At 37.8% G+C, this 14,226-nt stretch overlaps 4 protein-coding genes and 1 non-coding gene across 9 annotated transcripts; 1 reads left to right on the plus strand and 4 right to left on the minus strand.

The window, feature by feature from the left end:
* Positions 1-922: 922 nt before the first annotated feature.
* On the minus strand, positions 923-4,189 carry LOC108862600 (28 kDa ribonucleoprotein, chloroplastic). 4 transcript variants are annotated; one of them, XM_057002743.1, is made up of 7 exons: positions 3,750-4,189; positions 3,568-3,669; positions 3,167-3,475; positions 1,942-3,067; positions 1,699-1,769; positions 1,299-1,365; positions 923-1,209 (listed from the first exon to the last, which is right to left on the minus strand). In XM_057002743.1, exons 1-4 carry the CDS (start codon positions 4,146-4,148, stop codon positions 3,011-3,013), a joined length of 867 nt encoding a protein of 288 aa, XP_056858723.1. In that variant the 5' UTR covers positions 4,149-4,189; the 3' UTR covers positions 923-1,209; positions 1,299-1,365; positions 1,699-1,769; positions 1,942-3,010. The 4 variants fall into 4 exon arrangements, with proteins under 4 accessions (XP_056858723.1, XP_056858719.1, XP_056858724.1 ...); XM_057002739.1 differs by having other exon boundaries at positions 1,299-1,379; XM_057002744.1 differs by having other exon boundaries at positions 1,937-3,067.
* A 126-nt stretch (positions 4,190-4,315) lies between these two features.
* LOC108861116 (pyruvate dehydrogenase E1 component subunit alpha-3, chloroplastic) lies at positions 4,316-6,178 on the minus strand. Its single transcript, XM_018634947.2, has 3 exons — positions 5,823-6,178; positions 4,870-5,647; positions 4,316-4,754 (listed from the first exon to the last, which is right to left on the minus strand). Exons 1-3 carry the CDS (start codon positions 6,045-6,047, stop codon positions 4,477-4,479), a joined length of 1,281 nt encoding a protein of 426 aa, XP_018490449.1. The 5' UTR covers positions 6,048-6,178; the 3' UTR covers positions 4,316-4,476.
* A 389-nt stretch (positions 6,179-6,567) lies between these two features.
* LOC108861106 (60S acidic ribosomal protein P1-3) lies at positions 6,568-7,578 on the minus strand. Of its 2 annotated transcripts, none has more exons than XM_018634935.2 (4): positions 7,465-7,578; positions 7,188-7,271; positions 6,833-7,048; positions 6,568-6,748 (listed from the first exon to the last, which is right to left on the minus strand). In XM_018634935.2, the coding sequence occupies exons 2-4, from the start codon at positions 7,257-7,259 to the stop codon at positions 6,695-6,697; spliced, it is 342 nt and encodes a 113-aa protein (XP_018490437.1). In that variant the 5' UTR covers positions 7,260-7,271; positions 7,465-7,578; the 3' UTR covers positions 6,568-6,694. The 2 variants fall into 2 exon arrangements, with proteins under 2 accessions (XP_018490437.1, XP_056858729.1); XM_057002749.1 differs by having other exon boundaries at positions 7,188-7,278; positions 7,464-7,502.
* A 728-nt stretch (positions 7,579-8,306) lies between these two features.
* On the plus strand, positions 8,307-10,883 carry LOC108861086 (protein IQ-DOMAIN 18). Its single transcript, XM_018634915.2, has 5 exons — positions 8,307-8,660; positions 8,745-9,041; positions 9,241-9,486; positions 9,654-9,794; positions 9,886-10,883. The coding sequence occupies exons 1-5, from the start codon at positions 8,544-8,546 to the stop codon at positions 10,651-10,653; spliced, it is 1,569 nt and encodes a 522-aa protein (XP_018490417.1). The 5' UTR covers positions 8,307-8,543; the 3' UTR covers positions 10,654-10,883.
* A 1,663-nt stretch (positions 10,884-12,546) lies between these two features.
* TRNAA-AGC (transfer RNA alanine (anticodon AGC)) lies at positions 12,547-12,619 on the minus strand. Its single transcript has one exon. It is a non-coding gene; the product is annotated as a tRNA-Ala (tRNA).
* Positions 12,620-14,226: the final 1,607 nt, after the last annotated feature.

The following is a 14,226-nucleotide window of genomic DNA, read 5'->3' on the forward strand; positions in this document are numbered from 1 at the left end:
TAGACGTATAGTGGATCTTAGAAATTATTTTTGTCTGAATTCAAGACAGTTCTTTTTAAATCTGGATTTGTTTAGGTCTATTAATTAAAATAATTATGAAATACTTATAACTTTTGGAAATGTATCGGTTCTGAATCAGTTTAGTTATTTAAGATCCGCAAAATTCAAAGTACTCAAAATCCGTCATAATTCAACCAAAATCTATCATATTTGAAACTAAACATTTTTAAACTCTAATTTGAGTTTTAGAGTTTCATATTATTCAAAATATTACAAAAATAATAATGAAAATTAGACAAAAAAATATTTATGATGCGGTCATCCAAGTAGAAGTTCCTATCATCAGGCGTGGTCCGACCACCTAGTCCAGAGCTATAGTCATAAGAAAAATATTTTTTAAAGCTGTTCGAGAAATTCTAGATAAAGATGGTTCAATTAAAGATTCAAGACCAACTTGGTCCAATTGAGATTCAAGATCAAGCCGGTCTGGTCCAATTTAAAGCCATATCCAATAACCAAACCGGCCTAACCATTTCCGCAAGTTATCTCGGTTCATTCTCAATCCTAATTGCCTTCAGTTCTGGTGGTTAAATGCATGGTACAGATAAGATAAGAAAGTAAGATTTTAATTATGATTTTTAACCGGTTTATTGTTTTTGGTTTGTAACTTGTTTTTTCTTAAATTTTAATTTCAATAAATTTATGGGCAAACTTGTTGGCATTTCCAATTTCAACTAGATGCGTAACCCCGCGCAAGCGCGGAGACATTGACAAATATTCGTGCTGTTTTTTACGTATATGGCTTAAGAATCCTGGAAGTATATCATTAAATACGTTGCAAAATGTTGAAATAGAAAACATATCTATAAGACATATATGCATAGATTATTTAGCAAAAAAAGAATGCATAGATTCTGTAAAATACGCGGCCTAATACAATATATATATTAAGATTTTAGAGTAAGAGAGTTAATGAAAATTCTTGTATAAAATTACAGAAAGACTTTCAGGATATTTAAGAACTTTTTGAACGTATGCAATGAAGCTGAAGATTTAGAGATCGGTTGGTGCAAACAGCATTGCTACTACTTGATTTGTCATCTTTCTTGGTTGACACTTTCTTGCGTTTCCTCTCAGGTTGTGGCTCCTTTGCCTGTAGCTCATTGTCCAATGACCTCAAAGACGAAGCTAAATTATCGTTTCTGTGCGCTGAAAACTCCACAAAAAAAAACATATATGAGACTCATAATGGACTTGAAAATTACATCTGTGAGAGTGGAAGGGAGAAAGATTAGTACCGGAGAGAATAACATCGTCCATATTCATAATTTTGCGTCCAGCATGATGAGCGAAGAGTTCAAGGTCCTTTACAACATTCACTGTTACTCAATAAAAACAGCAAAAAAATTTAAGACTAAAACTGTTCTAGAGACTCAGACAATACGATTCTTTTTCAAGATATTCAGCAAACAATCATTAACCAAAAGCATCCACCACAGACCTTGCTCAGAGAAAACCTCACTATCTAGGCTAGATATGTTGAACAGATTCTTTTGTTTTACTTTTCTATTTGCACTTATTTATTTCCTAGGAAGAGAACCCAGAAGCAATAACCAATTTGTATTCCCCTGAAGCCTATGGTTAAGATTTGAAATGAAAGCTTAGGGTTGTTGAAACCCACAAGAAGAGAAATCAAACCTGTATATTGAAGGCTAGATAGGCCACGCATGCTACAACCGGCCCTGCTATCTCCATTCCACTTTTCTTCGCTGCTCAAACAATATTCAAATTGATTCATCAAACTCCACAGGGAGAGAAAATCTCCAAATCTAATTCGAGATCCAAGGTATTGGACCATCGATTCAAACATTTAGGTAATGAAATATGGATTCGAATAAACAATGGTCAAATTAAAATTGAAATGAGAGGAGAGAACCTAACCCTTGGCTTCGGCGAATGAGATAGCGGAGAATCCTATGAGAAAGTATTCACCAGAGGTTTGTCTTCTCCAACTCTCAACTTTCTCCAATTTATAGGTTTGGCATGATGGAAATAGAGAGGTCGGCAGAATTTTTGGGTTAAATGAGAATAACATTTATTGGCTAGATAAGATAAAGACATTGAATGATAGAGGAGCCTGAGAGTTGAGAGAAGGATTCATTGTCTATGGAGTGAAAGATCAGCGGAGAAGACGAAGTCGAAGAGATGAAAAATGAAAACCATTAATTCCTAATCTCAAGCACAAAACGCCGTGTTTAGAAAACTTACCTTAACCAAACGCAACAAATGGTTGAACCAACACAAAGTAGAACCGAAATCAAAACGTGAAAAATAAATCAGCAAACCAAACCATGGGCCCTACAATCATTAAAAAACGCTGACGTGTACACTCTTAGAAGAGAGAAAAGTGAGGCATTATATATATGATTTTAAGTCTGGCTCGATCGCGTTTGACAACATAAGCGTTTCTCCTAACGGTTATATTTTAATTGAGTCAATTAAAAAAAAAATTGAGTCAATTAATTCTGTGGCTAAATTGCTGTTATGATTTGGGCCCTTTCGAATGAAAGCTCCTCAGTTGGTTTAGTTGGTGCGCGCTTAAAGTCTAACATCCTTCTAATGGGCCTCTAAATAAAAAGTTACAGTTATGGGCTTACATTCGAAAGAGCCCAGATTTAAAAACCTTAGCCTTCCCTAGTCACGTATCTTCCCTGTAAAATCTTCGCAAACGGAAAATGAATGAAATTACTTGTATTCGAATCCTCATTACAACACGAACAATGTTTCAATAGGAACTTAATATTTGTAAGACTTGCGATGGAAGTCAAGAATAACAAAGCACTGCACTTAGACGCTTGAGGAGATGGACTGACGATTACACTTCATTTGTAAAAAGTAGATGAGTCGGAGAAGTTACAATTGAAGAGTAATAAGGAACTTCAAGAAAAAAAAAAAAAACAGAGCAAATGATGTAATAAAAAAGGGTTACTTGTTGAAGAAAATGATGGTTTTAAGACTCGGTCCTCTCGATACCTTGTCTGACTATGATTCTGCGACCTTCATATTCCTGCAAATTGCACAAATAGAGCTTTGTGTTAAGTGAAAAGAAGTGTGTTTTTTTCATTCTTCAAGATGTTCTATGTATCTTATCCTAACAAATCTTAACTGTTCCATTGAGGGATAGAGCAGCATCACGTTCATCAAGGTTTGCAAAGGAAAGAAAGGCAAAGACTCTGTTTTTTCCAGTCTTGCGGTCGTGCAACACTCTGGTGCTCACGACTGTACCAAACTGGCTAAAGTGGTCTCTCAAACCATCAGGCTGCGTGAGCCAAGGGAGGTTTCCGACATAAACCTTGTACGGGCTTTCGTACATGAGAATCTTCTTAGGTGTTGAGTTCAAGGCTGATGTGTTTTTTCTGGTTCCTGGATTCATGTCAACAGAGTACCTAACCCGCATCTCCCGACCACCTACTTCCTTCATAGGCAAACAAAAACCAAAGCAAGCTTAGCTCAGACCAAAGAAAGAAAAGAATAAAAAAAAAATTAATTGGGAGGGGGGATGTTTACATTTCCATCAAGAGAAGCAATGGCGTTTTTGGCAGAGTTGATAGAACTCATTGTGACATAACCGCTTCCACGGCTCTCTCCAGTCTCTGGATTTCGAGATACCTGCATCATCATCATTTCAATCAATACCACTCACAAAGAGACACGTGTGAGGATAAGAAGTTAGTTAGAATTTTTTTTACCTCGACGGAGATGACAGTTCCAAAAGACTGAAACATGTCGAGAAGCTGAGTAATGTCATAGCTTCTTGGGATATTACAAACGTATAGCTCGCAAGGTCTGGGTTTCTTCGTCACCACTGGCTCCGCTTCGGTTTCTTCTCCTGTCTCTCCATCAACTTTAACTTCGTCTTCTGCTTCTTGTGTCGCTTCATCCAGAACTGATAATTCTGAAGAAGAAGAAAAGACCTTGAGTTGCAGTCGTTGGCGAGAAAGAGAAGAGAGATGGAAAGAGGTGGTAGAAGCTTTGAGAGATGCTACGTAAAAGCAAGAAGAGGTTAACGTTTTGCATTTTGGGATGGCATTGGAAGATGATCGAGAAGAAGATAAGGGAATTGCGAAGCAGGAGGAGGAGGCTGCCATTATCCAACCAAGAAAAAGTAAATCATTTCTGAAGGAAACTAACAAAAATAATTAAATAAGAAATACTATAGATAGAAATTAAATGGACAACCCGGGTCGGGTCATTTAACCCGTTTCTTAAAACCCTCTCTTTCGTTTAGCCGTTTTGTTGTTTAGAATGTTGGAAGAAGAACACAACAACTTTTTTTGTAAATTTAGCAATTTTTCAACAAAACGAAAGAAAAAAATTCATACGATATCCAAACTGTGTCTCTGTAGCATTTTTAACTTAATGACAAGTAAAAAAAAACATTAAACAGAAGCCAAAGATAGCAGAAGTCATTTTGTTTCAGACTTGAGCAGTGCCTTCAGTAAACTTGGGATCCTCACATCTGTAACGTCCATCAGGTCCTATTCCAAACCCTTTGGGATCAGCAAACACGTTCTCTAGCAACTGACTTCGACCTGGCTGCGGACTCGCGTCTGCAAACTCCACCGCTTCCTCCACCAACTCGTCTATCTTCTTCTCTATCGTTTTAAGCTCCCCTTCGTTCGCTAGCTTGTTCTCCATCAAGTACTTCTTCAGTGCTGTGATCGGATCTCTAGCCGCGTACTTTGCTTTCTCAGCTGCCAAAATAATAATAAAAAAAAATATAACTAACCAATCAAGAAAGCTACAATAAAAAAAAATATAACTAACCAATCAAGAAAGCTTCAAGAAATTAAAAAAAAATAAACTAACCAGCATCACGGAGCTCATCAGGATCAGCCAAGGAGTGTCCTCTGAACCTGTAAGTCTCACACTCCACCAAGGTCGGACCTTCTCCTCTTCTAGCTCTCGTCACCGCCTCTTTCGCCACTTCCCTCACCTTCAACACATCCATACCGTCAACATGAACACCCGGCATCCCAAACGCAGGTCCTTTCTTCCATATCTCAGGATCAGAAGTGGATCTCAAATGAGACATCCCGATGGCCCACAAGTTATTCTCAACGACGAAGATAATAGGCAACTTATAAAGCGCAGCCATGTTGAGACACTCGTAGAACTGCCCGTTGTTACAAGTCCCGTCTCCGAAGAACGCCACAGTCACGTCATCACAATCCTGTTTCAAGACTTCCCTCTTGTACTTGGAGGTGAACGCAGCACCGGTGGCGACAGGGATGCCTTCGCCGATAAAAGCGAACCCGCCGAGCATGTTGTGCTCTTTGGAGAACATGTGCATGGATCCACCTTGGCCTCTGCAGCAGCCGGTGACTTTCCCGAAGAGCTCGCTCATGACGGCGCGAGCGGAGACGCCTTTGCTGAGGGCGTGGACATGGTCACGGTACGTGCTGACGACGGAATCGGACTGAGTGAGGAGCTTGATGAAGCCGGTGGAGACAGCTTCTTGGCCGTTGTACAGGTGGACGAAACCAAACATCTTTCCTCGGTAGTACATTTGAGCACACATGTCCTCGAATGATCTACCGAGTATCATGTCTTCGTAAAGCTCCAATCCTTCCTCTTTGGTTATCAACTAATTTATCAAAAGACACGTACAAATCTTACAATCTAGATAACATTCCAATTTCTCAATCAAAAGGAAAATTTAAATGATCTCGACCTTCAAGATATCCTCAGAATTATAATACTTAAAGAACTAAGTCTGTCTCAGAAACTGCAAGAGAGTAGGACAATGAGAGAGAGGATACCAGGCTGTTGGTGATTTTCTTGTCCTTGACGACTTCCTGGACGCCAACGACGGGAGATCGACGAGCGGCGTGAGCGTGATAGAGTCTGCTGCGAGAAGAAGGAATGGAGAGAGAACGGGTGGATCCGAGGAAAGAAGAAGGAGGAGCCAATCGGATCGGGGTAAGTGAGAGACGACTCTCTTGAGATCCATGGAGAGGAAGCGTGGCAGAGAAAGACGTAGCCATTTCGATATAGCAATATGAGAGATCCAAAGGAATGAGTTAAAAATGAATCAAGACGGAGAAAACGAGGAAGAGGATGAGTTGGAAGTGTTGCAACGAGAGACCGAAGAAAGAAACACGAAGTGTTGTGTTGTTCAATCCACATACTTGCTCAAATAGAGCGCGTTTGATCTACTCTCCTTGACATAATTGATGGACCGAGCTGAAAGATTGGACCTGTTATTGAAAAAGCCCAGTTGTTCTTTTACAACAAGCCTCACAACGATTCAACTTGTCAATTAACGTTAAGCAGAAACTTTTTTTAATTTCTATAAATTTTTAACAGCAATTTTTCTAATTTCTCTATGTCGGATATATTTTACTTCCAGGCCATTTAACAAATCTTAAATCTATCTTTTGAATGGAATCAACATAGAATAGATAAAGGAATATGTGAAAATTCATTCTAGCAAAAAGCCAGAGACGATGGTCTTGCTCGGTAAGACTTTGAGTAATACAAGAGGTGATATTCAGCACAAAAAAAAAGCAACGAAAACTTTTTTAAGCCAAGACGAAACGAAGAAGTAACTAAACAAAATATGGTCTCAACTCAGAACGATTAATCAACCAACAACTACGAACAAGAAATAACAAAGGCAAATCGCTCAAGCTTAGTCGAACAAGCCGAAACCCAAATCACCATCACTCTCTTCTGCTACTTCTTCCTGCAGCCACCCAACAAATTCACCAAAATGACATCAATAACCAAACTATATAATATAATATATATTGTTGCTGCTTATCTTTACCTTCTTCTTCTCCTCAGCGGCAGGTGCAGCCGCGGCAGCACCACCACCGGCAGCTGGGGCAGCAGCTGAAACTGGAGCACCACCTCCGCCACCAGCACCAACGTTCATGATGAGGTCAGTAACGTTGCGCTTCTCAGCCATCTTGGCGAATAGCATTGGCCAGTATGACTCAATCTCCACACCAGCAGATTTGACCAATGTAGCGATCTTGTCGGCCTAACAAACATCATAGAGAGAAAAAAAAAGCAAGAAAGCTTTTAACTAAGCTTTCAATTACGAAACAAACACACACAACTCCTAATAATTCATCTCAATTGGACAATCTGATAAATAACAGAAAAAAAGGAACACCAACCGTGATAGCAATACCCTCGTCCTCGAGGATCATAACAGCGTAGCTGCAAGCAAGCTCTCCGACCGTCGACATTCTTTTTTCTTTCTGAAACCATGTAATAACAACAACAGCCGATCAATCACCTATTTATCAATAAATATCATACTCGAAATACACAAATTCAGACTTTAAATCAACTAGATACAAATTTCTATCTAAATATATAATATGTACATACAATCTAACAGTCAGATGTTCCAGGATTGATCAAATAGAAATGAAGAAATATCGGGAGTACCTTAGACTAGGATCGAAAATGCTTTCGCAGAGCGGCTCGAGTGATAATTCGCTAGGGTTTGAGGCAATGTTGGGAGGTGCTGCGATTATAAAGCTTGTAACCCAGGCCCCTAGGCCCATTTAAGTTTATAGACAGTTGTTAATCTTTCATTTTATTGTGGGCCTTATAGCCCTGCGTTTTTAATAGATTAGAGCCCAAAGAAAGAGAGAGATTTGACTTTGACCAGATGCGTTTGTATTGAGTAAAAAACAAATCTTATTGGTTGGGTTCTAGGGAACGACCACGGTGGTCCACCTTGTGTCTCGATACCTGGCTCCACGCACGTGACAGCACGAGCTTGGTCAAGCAAATACTTGATGCTTGGCTGTCAGTTTCAAGTAGTTAACATAATCCTTCAAATGATATGTTGGGTACATCATCATGAGTAAACAACATGTGATGACATGATATCTAACCTTGTATTCTCTCTATATACTCAAGTTTCATGCCCTCTTATCTTGTACATTAATCTTGATCCAAGAGTTATAGAATCTTTACTTAAAAACCGACAACCATCAAGTGATAATTTTACTGTATCTTATAATTAGGACTTTAGTTGATTAATAGAGAATGAAAGTCATTTGAAGTGGTTTTAGACTTCTATTTGATCGACCTAAATCAAAGTGCCTCTCTATCCCTACTCCCTACGGTACATCTACATGGATCCATAACGAATATATGCATGTTAATATCGATGCATTACAAAAAATAAAATATTAGTACTAATATAATATTATTAGTTGTTTCTGCGAGACAACATAAAATAATGAAAGAGAAAAAAAGATAAAACACAGTCATCGGTATCGTGGTTGCAGTTAAAGAGGTGGTCAGAGCTCATTTCTTACACAAGCAAAAGCAACCAAAAGATTATCTGTACTTGTTCTCTCTCTCTCTCTCCTCAGTTCTGCAAAAATCTAAAGCCAAAAAAACTCAAACCTCTTTTACCGAGAAACAAGACAAGGAACACCGAACACACGATAAGTAACTAGTAATAATGTGCTAAAGAGGGATCTTCCGACAAACAAACAAAAAAAAAGCACATGGGAAAAAAGAACGGTTCTTCGTGGCTTTCTGCCGTGAAGCGAGCTTTCCGATCTCCGTCTAAGAAGGAACGAAATGATCCTCACAGTAAAGAAATCGAAGAAGACGAAGAAAAGGTTTGTTGTTTCTCTAGATCTTGTTATTCATTTCAAGAAAGAGAAATATTTTTTTGTTCTTCTCATTTTCTGTTTTTGCTACAGAAAAAAGAGAAGAGACGGTGGTTGTTCAAAAAACCAGCGACTCAAGATTCTCCGGTGAAACCTTCCGGTGTCTCTCCACCACCGCCGCAAGAATCAGACAACGCAAACTCGAAAACATTACCGGAGACAGCACCAAGTACCGCGACGCCGACACCAGTACCGAACGCCGGAAGATCCCCTTCAGCCGTCGCCACATCAGCATCTCCGATAGCTGTACCAAATGCTACGAGGCGGATCTATTACGCAAGAGAGAATTACGCTGTTGTTGTTATCCAGACTTCTTTCAGAGGCTACCTCGTAAGCTATAAGCAATTAACTAAGAATTAATATGAATGCTTTTTTTACTTTTATTATATCTTTACCTACTGAATAATCTATTAGACAACTTTATAGTGACAAAGACGTGTTATAATACAAATAAGTAACGGTACTACGAGATTGGGATATTGTATTTTGTGTTTATTAAGATATGGTGTTTGATTTTGTGTAAATGAAGGCAAGAAGAGCACTAAGAGCATTAAAAGGATTAGTGAAGCTACAAGCACTAGTAAGGGGTCACAATGTGAGAAAGCAAGCCAAAATGACTTTAAGGTGTATGCAAGCTCTGGTTCGAGTCCAGTCTCGTGTGCTTGACCAACGTAAACGCTTGTCTCATGATGGTAGCCGCAAATCCGCATTCAGTGACACTCACTGCGGGTTTGAATCTCGTTACCTTCGAGACATTTCAGACCGACAGTCCATGGTTAGTATTTCAGCATAATCATGCAAATGAATGTTTTATTTTGGAAATGTCTATATGGTTAGAAGTTTCCAAATAGTTTGAGTCTTGTCTTGTTATATAAAGTCTGGTCAGCAGTGAGCTATAGAGTTTGAAAAAACTTTCTTTATTTGGTTGTATTTTTGTTATAGTCAAGAGAAGGAAGCAGCGTCCCGGAAGATTGGGATGACCGACCGCACACGATAGACGAAGTGAAAGCTATGTTGCAACGGAGACGAGACACAGCATTGAGACACGAGAAGACTAATTTGTCTCAAGCTTTCTCTCAACAGGTGAAAATAACTAATAGTGAAAAAAGTGTTGTTGTCATATATGTATGGAGCTTCTTGATAAGACCGTTTCGTTTTTTTTTCTTATTTAAAGACGTGGAGAACGACTGGTAGCCAATCCGCAGGAAGAGACCACATGGAAGAACTCGAGGAGGAAAGACCGAAATGGCTTGACCGGTGGATGGCCACTAGACCGTGGGATAAACCACCTATTAGTAGAGCTTCGGTTGATCAAAGGGTTTCAGTTAAAACCGTGGAAATCGACACTTCTCAACCTTACTCAAGAACGAGAACCGGAAGCCCGAGCCGTAGCCAGAGACCTAGTTCCCCATCAAGAAGCAGCCACCATTACCAACCACGCAGTAACTTCTCAGCCACTCCATCTCCAGCTAAGTCAAGACCGATCCATATCCGGTCAGCTAGCCCCCGGTGCCAGAGAGACCCTAGGGATGACTATGACCGAGCAGCTTATAGTTATACATCAAACACACCTAGCTTGAGATCTAACTATAGTTTCACTGCTAGAAGTGGTTGTAGCATTAGTACCACAATGGTCAATAATGCATCAATGTTGCCTAATTATATGGCCAATACAGAGTCGGCTAAGGCTAGGATTCGGTCCCAGAGCGCGCCTAGGCAGCGACCTTCCACTCCTGAGAGAGACCGGGTGGGTTTGGTCAAGAAACGGCTCTCATTTCCAGTCCCGCCGCAACCGGAGTATGATGACATTAATAGTCTGAGGAGTCCAAGCTTTAAGAGTGTGGCAGGTTCACACTTTGGTGCATTGTTGGAGCAGCAATCGAACTACTCTTCGTGTTGCACTGAATCTAATGGTGTTGAGGTCTCCACCAGCTTCTACTAGTGACTATAGGAATTGGCTTAGATGACTGTCGGTGTTGATGCCAAATCAGCGGTCACAATCTGTTGTCATCCATCCAGGAAAAGCGTTTTTTATTTATTATATTTTTATGCAGCAAGGATAAAAGTGATTTTCATATTGACTTTTGTTGAAGTTATGTTGTATTTGGAAATTTACCTTCGAGAATGAACTAATCTATAACTTTTTAAAAAAATATGAAACGTTAAAGAAAACTAAATTTGTTTAGAACTTGTAGGTAGGATAAAATACATCGAGGTTTAGTGGAGTTTTACAAGAACATGTTACTTTTAAAGCAATTTTAAATAACTAAAAATCACTTTATCTAAAGAAAAACGAAACAAAAAAGTGACGTATACACTAATATTATAGATCTTTTAGCTTTTTACAGGAATAACTTTCGGATAAAAAGTTTTGAATCTTCCACTTCGGCCACCCGAAGTTACGTATTTTGATGATTTTGATGCAAAAGTGAGACTTAAATCTTTTATTAAGAATTAGCTAGAAAGGAAAAAGAAAAGCTGCAACTTTGCAACTTGAAGCACGAGCAGAGGACATCAACCCATGTGACATGATTCCCATCAATCACAAGTCTTGTCATCTGACGTTTACACACATTCCGTATGTATCACCTGTGACGAAATTCTATTATAATAGATCAATCTCTTTGTTTACTTTCGAAACTCTTTTTTTTTTTTTTTTTTTTTTTTTCCATCTAAGATTTTATTAAAACAGGACTAAAGTCCAATGGGCGAAGCCCAAACAAACTAGAAACACAACATTCAAGCCCAAAGACAAGAGGGCTGTCTAAATCCGAAAAGCCCACCACGAGGCCCAAAACAACAACACGCGTCAACACAAACCAAACGCGTTAAACAAAAGACAAACACGCGTCACCACGCGTCACCTACGCGTCGAACTCCACCGCATGCACCGACTCGAAATCCGACGCCGGAAACCTAAACGGCGGTTCACCGCAATCCCGTACTACACCGGAGACGAATGAGGTACACAAAACTTGCGACCTCTGTACCGGCTTCAATTCTTCATCATTCCAAACAGATCTCTTACCACCAGTTTCAACCGGGCACTTGTCCACGACCACCACCACTGAGAATCCACTTCCGACGACTGTATCGGATGTATTGGATCATCGTTAGCACCAACCTTGAGTTTCAGAAAGCATCAATCGATAAAATCGAGATCTCATCTAAACCCAAACTCTTTTCTTCATAAACAACCATCTCCCCTCTCTCGCGGGAGAACACCATCGACCACTAAAACCTACGGTATCACCTTCCAAACCGGATAGTTTTGCCTAAGAAAGCGCAACTACTACCGGAGTCAAAAGCCGGCTACACAGTGTCAAAGAAACCACCGTATACCAGAGTCTTTGTTTACTAATCAGTGAGAAGAAGCAGGAAAAATAAGGAAGAAGAAGAGGAGGAGGAGGAACCACTGCGATTCTTTCTTCTCTTAAGAAAGAGAGAGAGAATCTACCATTCCTCTTTCCCAACCCTTCGTTTACTACTTTCGAAACTCTTATCATTTTGTTACCGAAATTGTAAATGATGTCGAAAACAAGTTAAAACAGAAATTTGGATTAACATGTCACAGGTGTTCGAACTAAGACAGTGGTAATGTTGAAGATACAAACTTCCAAAAAAAATGTTGATTAGAAAAGTGAGAAACTCAAACCGGCATGTAGCTAAACCTTTTCTGAGTAAAAACAGCAGCGACTGCGATTTTAAGATTTGGTATGGTGCGGCCCATACCTTATTTAAGAGCTATATAATTGGGCCTATCTAGCAAAGCAGTGAACTTTTTAATTCTCTTTTTTTGAGCAACAAGAGAGACGTTTTTTGTAAAAAACATTATTGGAGATGCGGGGTATCGATCCCCGTACCTCTCGCATGCTAAGCGAGCGCTCTACCATCTGAGCTACATCCCCAGTATGCTATTTGATATTGCAATCAAATCCTTGTAAAAACTATTAATGGTGTGAAAACTGTGATTATATTCAAGACTCCAAAGATAGCAACTATCACTACAAAAAAACACTTAGATTGCATCACATAAATAGTATCAGAAAAATAAGTGATACTATTTTGAATTGTTTATTAACAAATGATACAAAATATGTGTTTATAACATCAGTTACAGCAAATGATGTTTTATTAATTAACTTAGCATCATTTTCAGTAAAATTGATATAAATCTATATTAGTTAAGTCATTTTTGAAAAAATGATACAAAATATGGGTTTACATCATTTAAATAACTGATACAAATACAAATTTGTGTTAGTATTACTTATAGAAATGATACAAAGTTAACATCATTTAAATAAAAAAAGCAAAAATTGCATCAATAAATAAATGATATTAACACAATTCAATTGAAATAAATCTGAAGTTCGTGGTAGTTACGTCAAAAAATTTATAATATATATATTATATATATATAATGGTTAATATATATCATTTTAACATTACTTATAACAGCTAATGTTTCTTTAATTACCTTAACATTATTAGTTCAATAAAATAATATGATAACTATTAATTTATATCGTTTTAATAAAATAGTTACATTAATTTATATAAATTATATAATTGATACATGTATTTTTTTTACTAATTTTAATTATTAAAATTATAAAAAAATATGTTCAATGTTATTATTTTAGTATTATAAAATTATATTTGTTTCCATCTGTAACTTTTTTTCTTTTCTTTTCTCCTAAATTGATATACTTTTTTTCTTTTTTTTTGTAACTGAAAATTTGATTTACTTAGATTTGAGAGTATTCAACAAACTAACCCCTGAAATTTCGTTTCCCTCTTTCTCTATAACCACATTCTCCTATTTTCTTGCTCTTCCTCTCCTCTTATATTTTCTTTCTCTCTGTAATCCCGTAGAGTTTGAGAAGATCAATCTGCTCTCTTCTTTTTTTTTATTCTTGCCGTTCTCTCTAAGCATGTAGAACTTGACAAACTAATTGACTTATGGCTGTAGCCTGTAGGGAACTTTGGCATTCTGAGTCACCACCAATGTTGCACCAGGTGAAAAACATGAAAATCTCTATGATTATCCTCTCTGATTCCACTATTTCTTCTCTTTCTAATGTTAAAGCTATTATGGATACGTTGATTTTGTTCAGGTTTTATTTTGGCTTACTGATTGCATTGTTGACACAAGACGTTGGACTTAGTTGGAAAGTCGTGGAACTTCATGGAGAAAGACGAGTAGTGTTCATGGAGATGGGAATAATGATTAGTTTTGCAATATTGTTTAGCAATTTTTTGTTTATTTATGTCTTGTGAGTTTGTACGATGAATGAATTGTTTTATTTCTTTTTTATATGCACTGATTTTCCTAATTAATTAATTAATTAATTGTTTGTATGTATTAATATACATTTTTCAGAAGTCAATAAAATATTTTACATTTTATAATAATTTGTATCAGTTTAAGAAGTGCATGGGTTTAATATTTTATATCGAAAAATTTAAAATAATATAATTTTAAAATTATTTAGAAAATAAAATTAATTTT

The sequence above is a fragment of the Raphanus sativus genome, chromosome 1, assembly GCF_000801105.2.
Source record: "Raphanus sativus cultivar WK10039 chromosome 1, ASM80110v3, whole genome shotgun sequence".
Lineage (NCBI taxonomy): Eukaryota > Viridiplantae > Streptophyta > Magnoliopsida > Brassicales > Brassicaceae > Raphanus > Raphanus sativus.

What these genes read in the sequence shown, in the direction of transcription:
- LOC108862600 (XM_057002743.1), bottom strand. Translation starts at nt 4,148, where the DNA reads ATGGCAGCCTCCTCCTCCTGCTTCGCAATTCCCTTATCTTCTTCTCGA. An exon ending in GAACTGTCATCTCCGTCGAG is followed by an intron (nt 3,670 to 3,749) that starts GTAAAAAAAATT and finishes ATGATGATGCAG; the next exon opens with GTATCTCGAAATCCAGAGAC. An exon ending in CTCTATCCCTCAATGGAACA is followed by an intron (nt 3,068 to 3,166) that starts GTTAAGATTTGT and finishes TGCAATTTGCAG; the next exon opens with GAATATGAAGGTCGCAGAAT.
- LOC108861086 (XM_018634915.2), top strand. Translation starts at nt 8,544, where the DNA reads ATGGGAAAAAAGAACGGTTCTTCGTGGCTTTCTGCCGTGAAGCGAGCT. An exon ending in TCGAAGAAGACGAAGAAAAG is followed by an intron (nt 8,661 to 8,744) that starts GTTTGTTGTTTC and finishes TTTTTGCTACAG; the next exon opens with AAAAAAGAGAAGAGACGGTG. An exon ending in CTCAAGCTTTCTCTCAACAG is followed by an intron (nt 9,795 to 9,885) that starts GTGAAAATAACT and finishes TCTTATTTAAAG; the next exon opens with ACGTGGAGAACGACTGGTAG.
- LOC108861116 (XM_018634947.2), bottom strand. Translation starts at nt 6,047, where the DNA reads ATGGCTACGTCTTTCTCTGCCACGCTTCCTCTCCATGGATCTCAAGAG. An exon ending in AGAAAATCACCAACAGCCTG is followed by an intron (nt 5,648 to 5,822) that starts GTATCCTCTCTC and finishes TTGATAAATTAG; the next exon opens with TTGATAACCAAAGAGGAAGG. An exon ending in TGATGAGCTCCGTGATGCTG is followed by an intron (nt 4,755 to 4,869) that starts GTTAGTTTATTT and finishes TTATTTTGGCAG; the next exon opens with CTGAGAAAGCAAAGTACGCG.
- LOC108861106 (XM_018634935.2), bottom strand. Translation starts at nt 7,259, where the DNA reads ATGTCGACGGTCGGAGAGCTTGCTTGCAGCTACGCTGTTATGATCCTC. An exon ending in ACGAGGGTATTGCTATCACG is followed by an intron (nt 7,049 to 7,187) that starts GTTGGTGTTCCT and finishes GATGTTTGTTAG; the next exon opens with GCCGACAAGATCGCTACATT. An exon ending in CCGCTGAGGAGAAGAAGAAG is followed by an intron (nt 6,749 to 6,832) that starts GTAAAGATAAGC and finishes GGGTGGCTGCAG; the next exon opens with GAAGAAGTAGCAGAAGAGAG.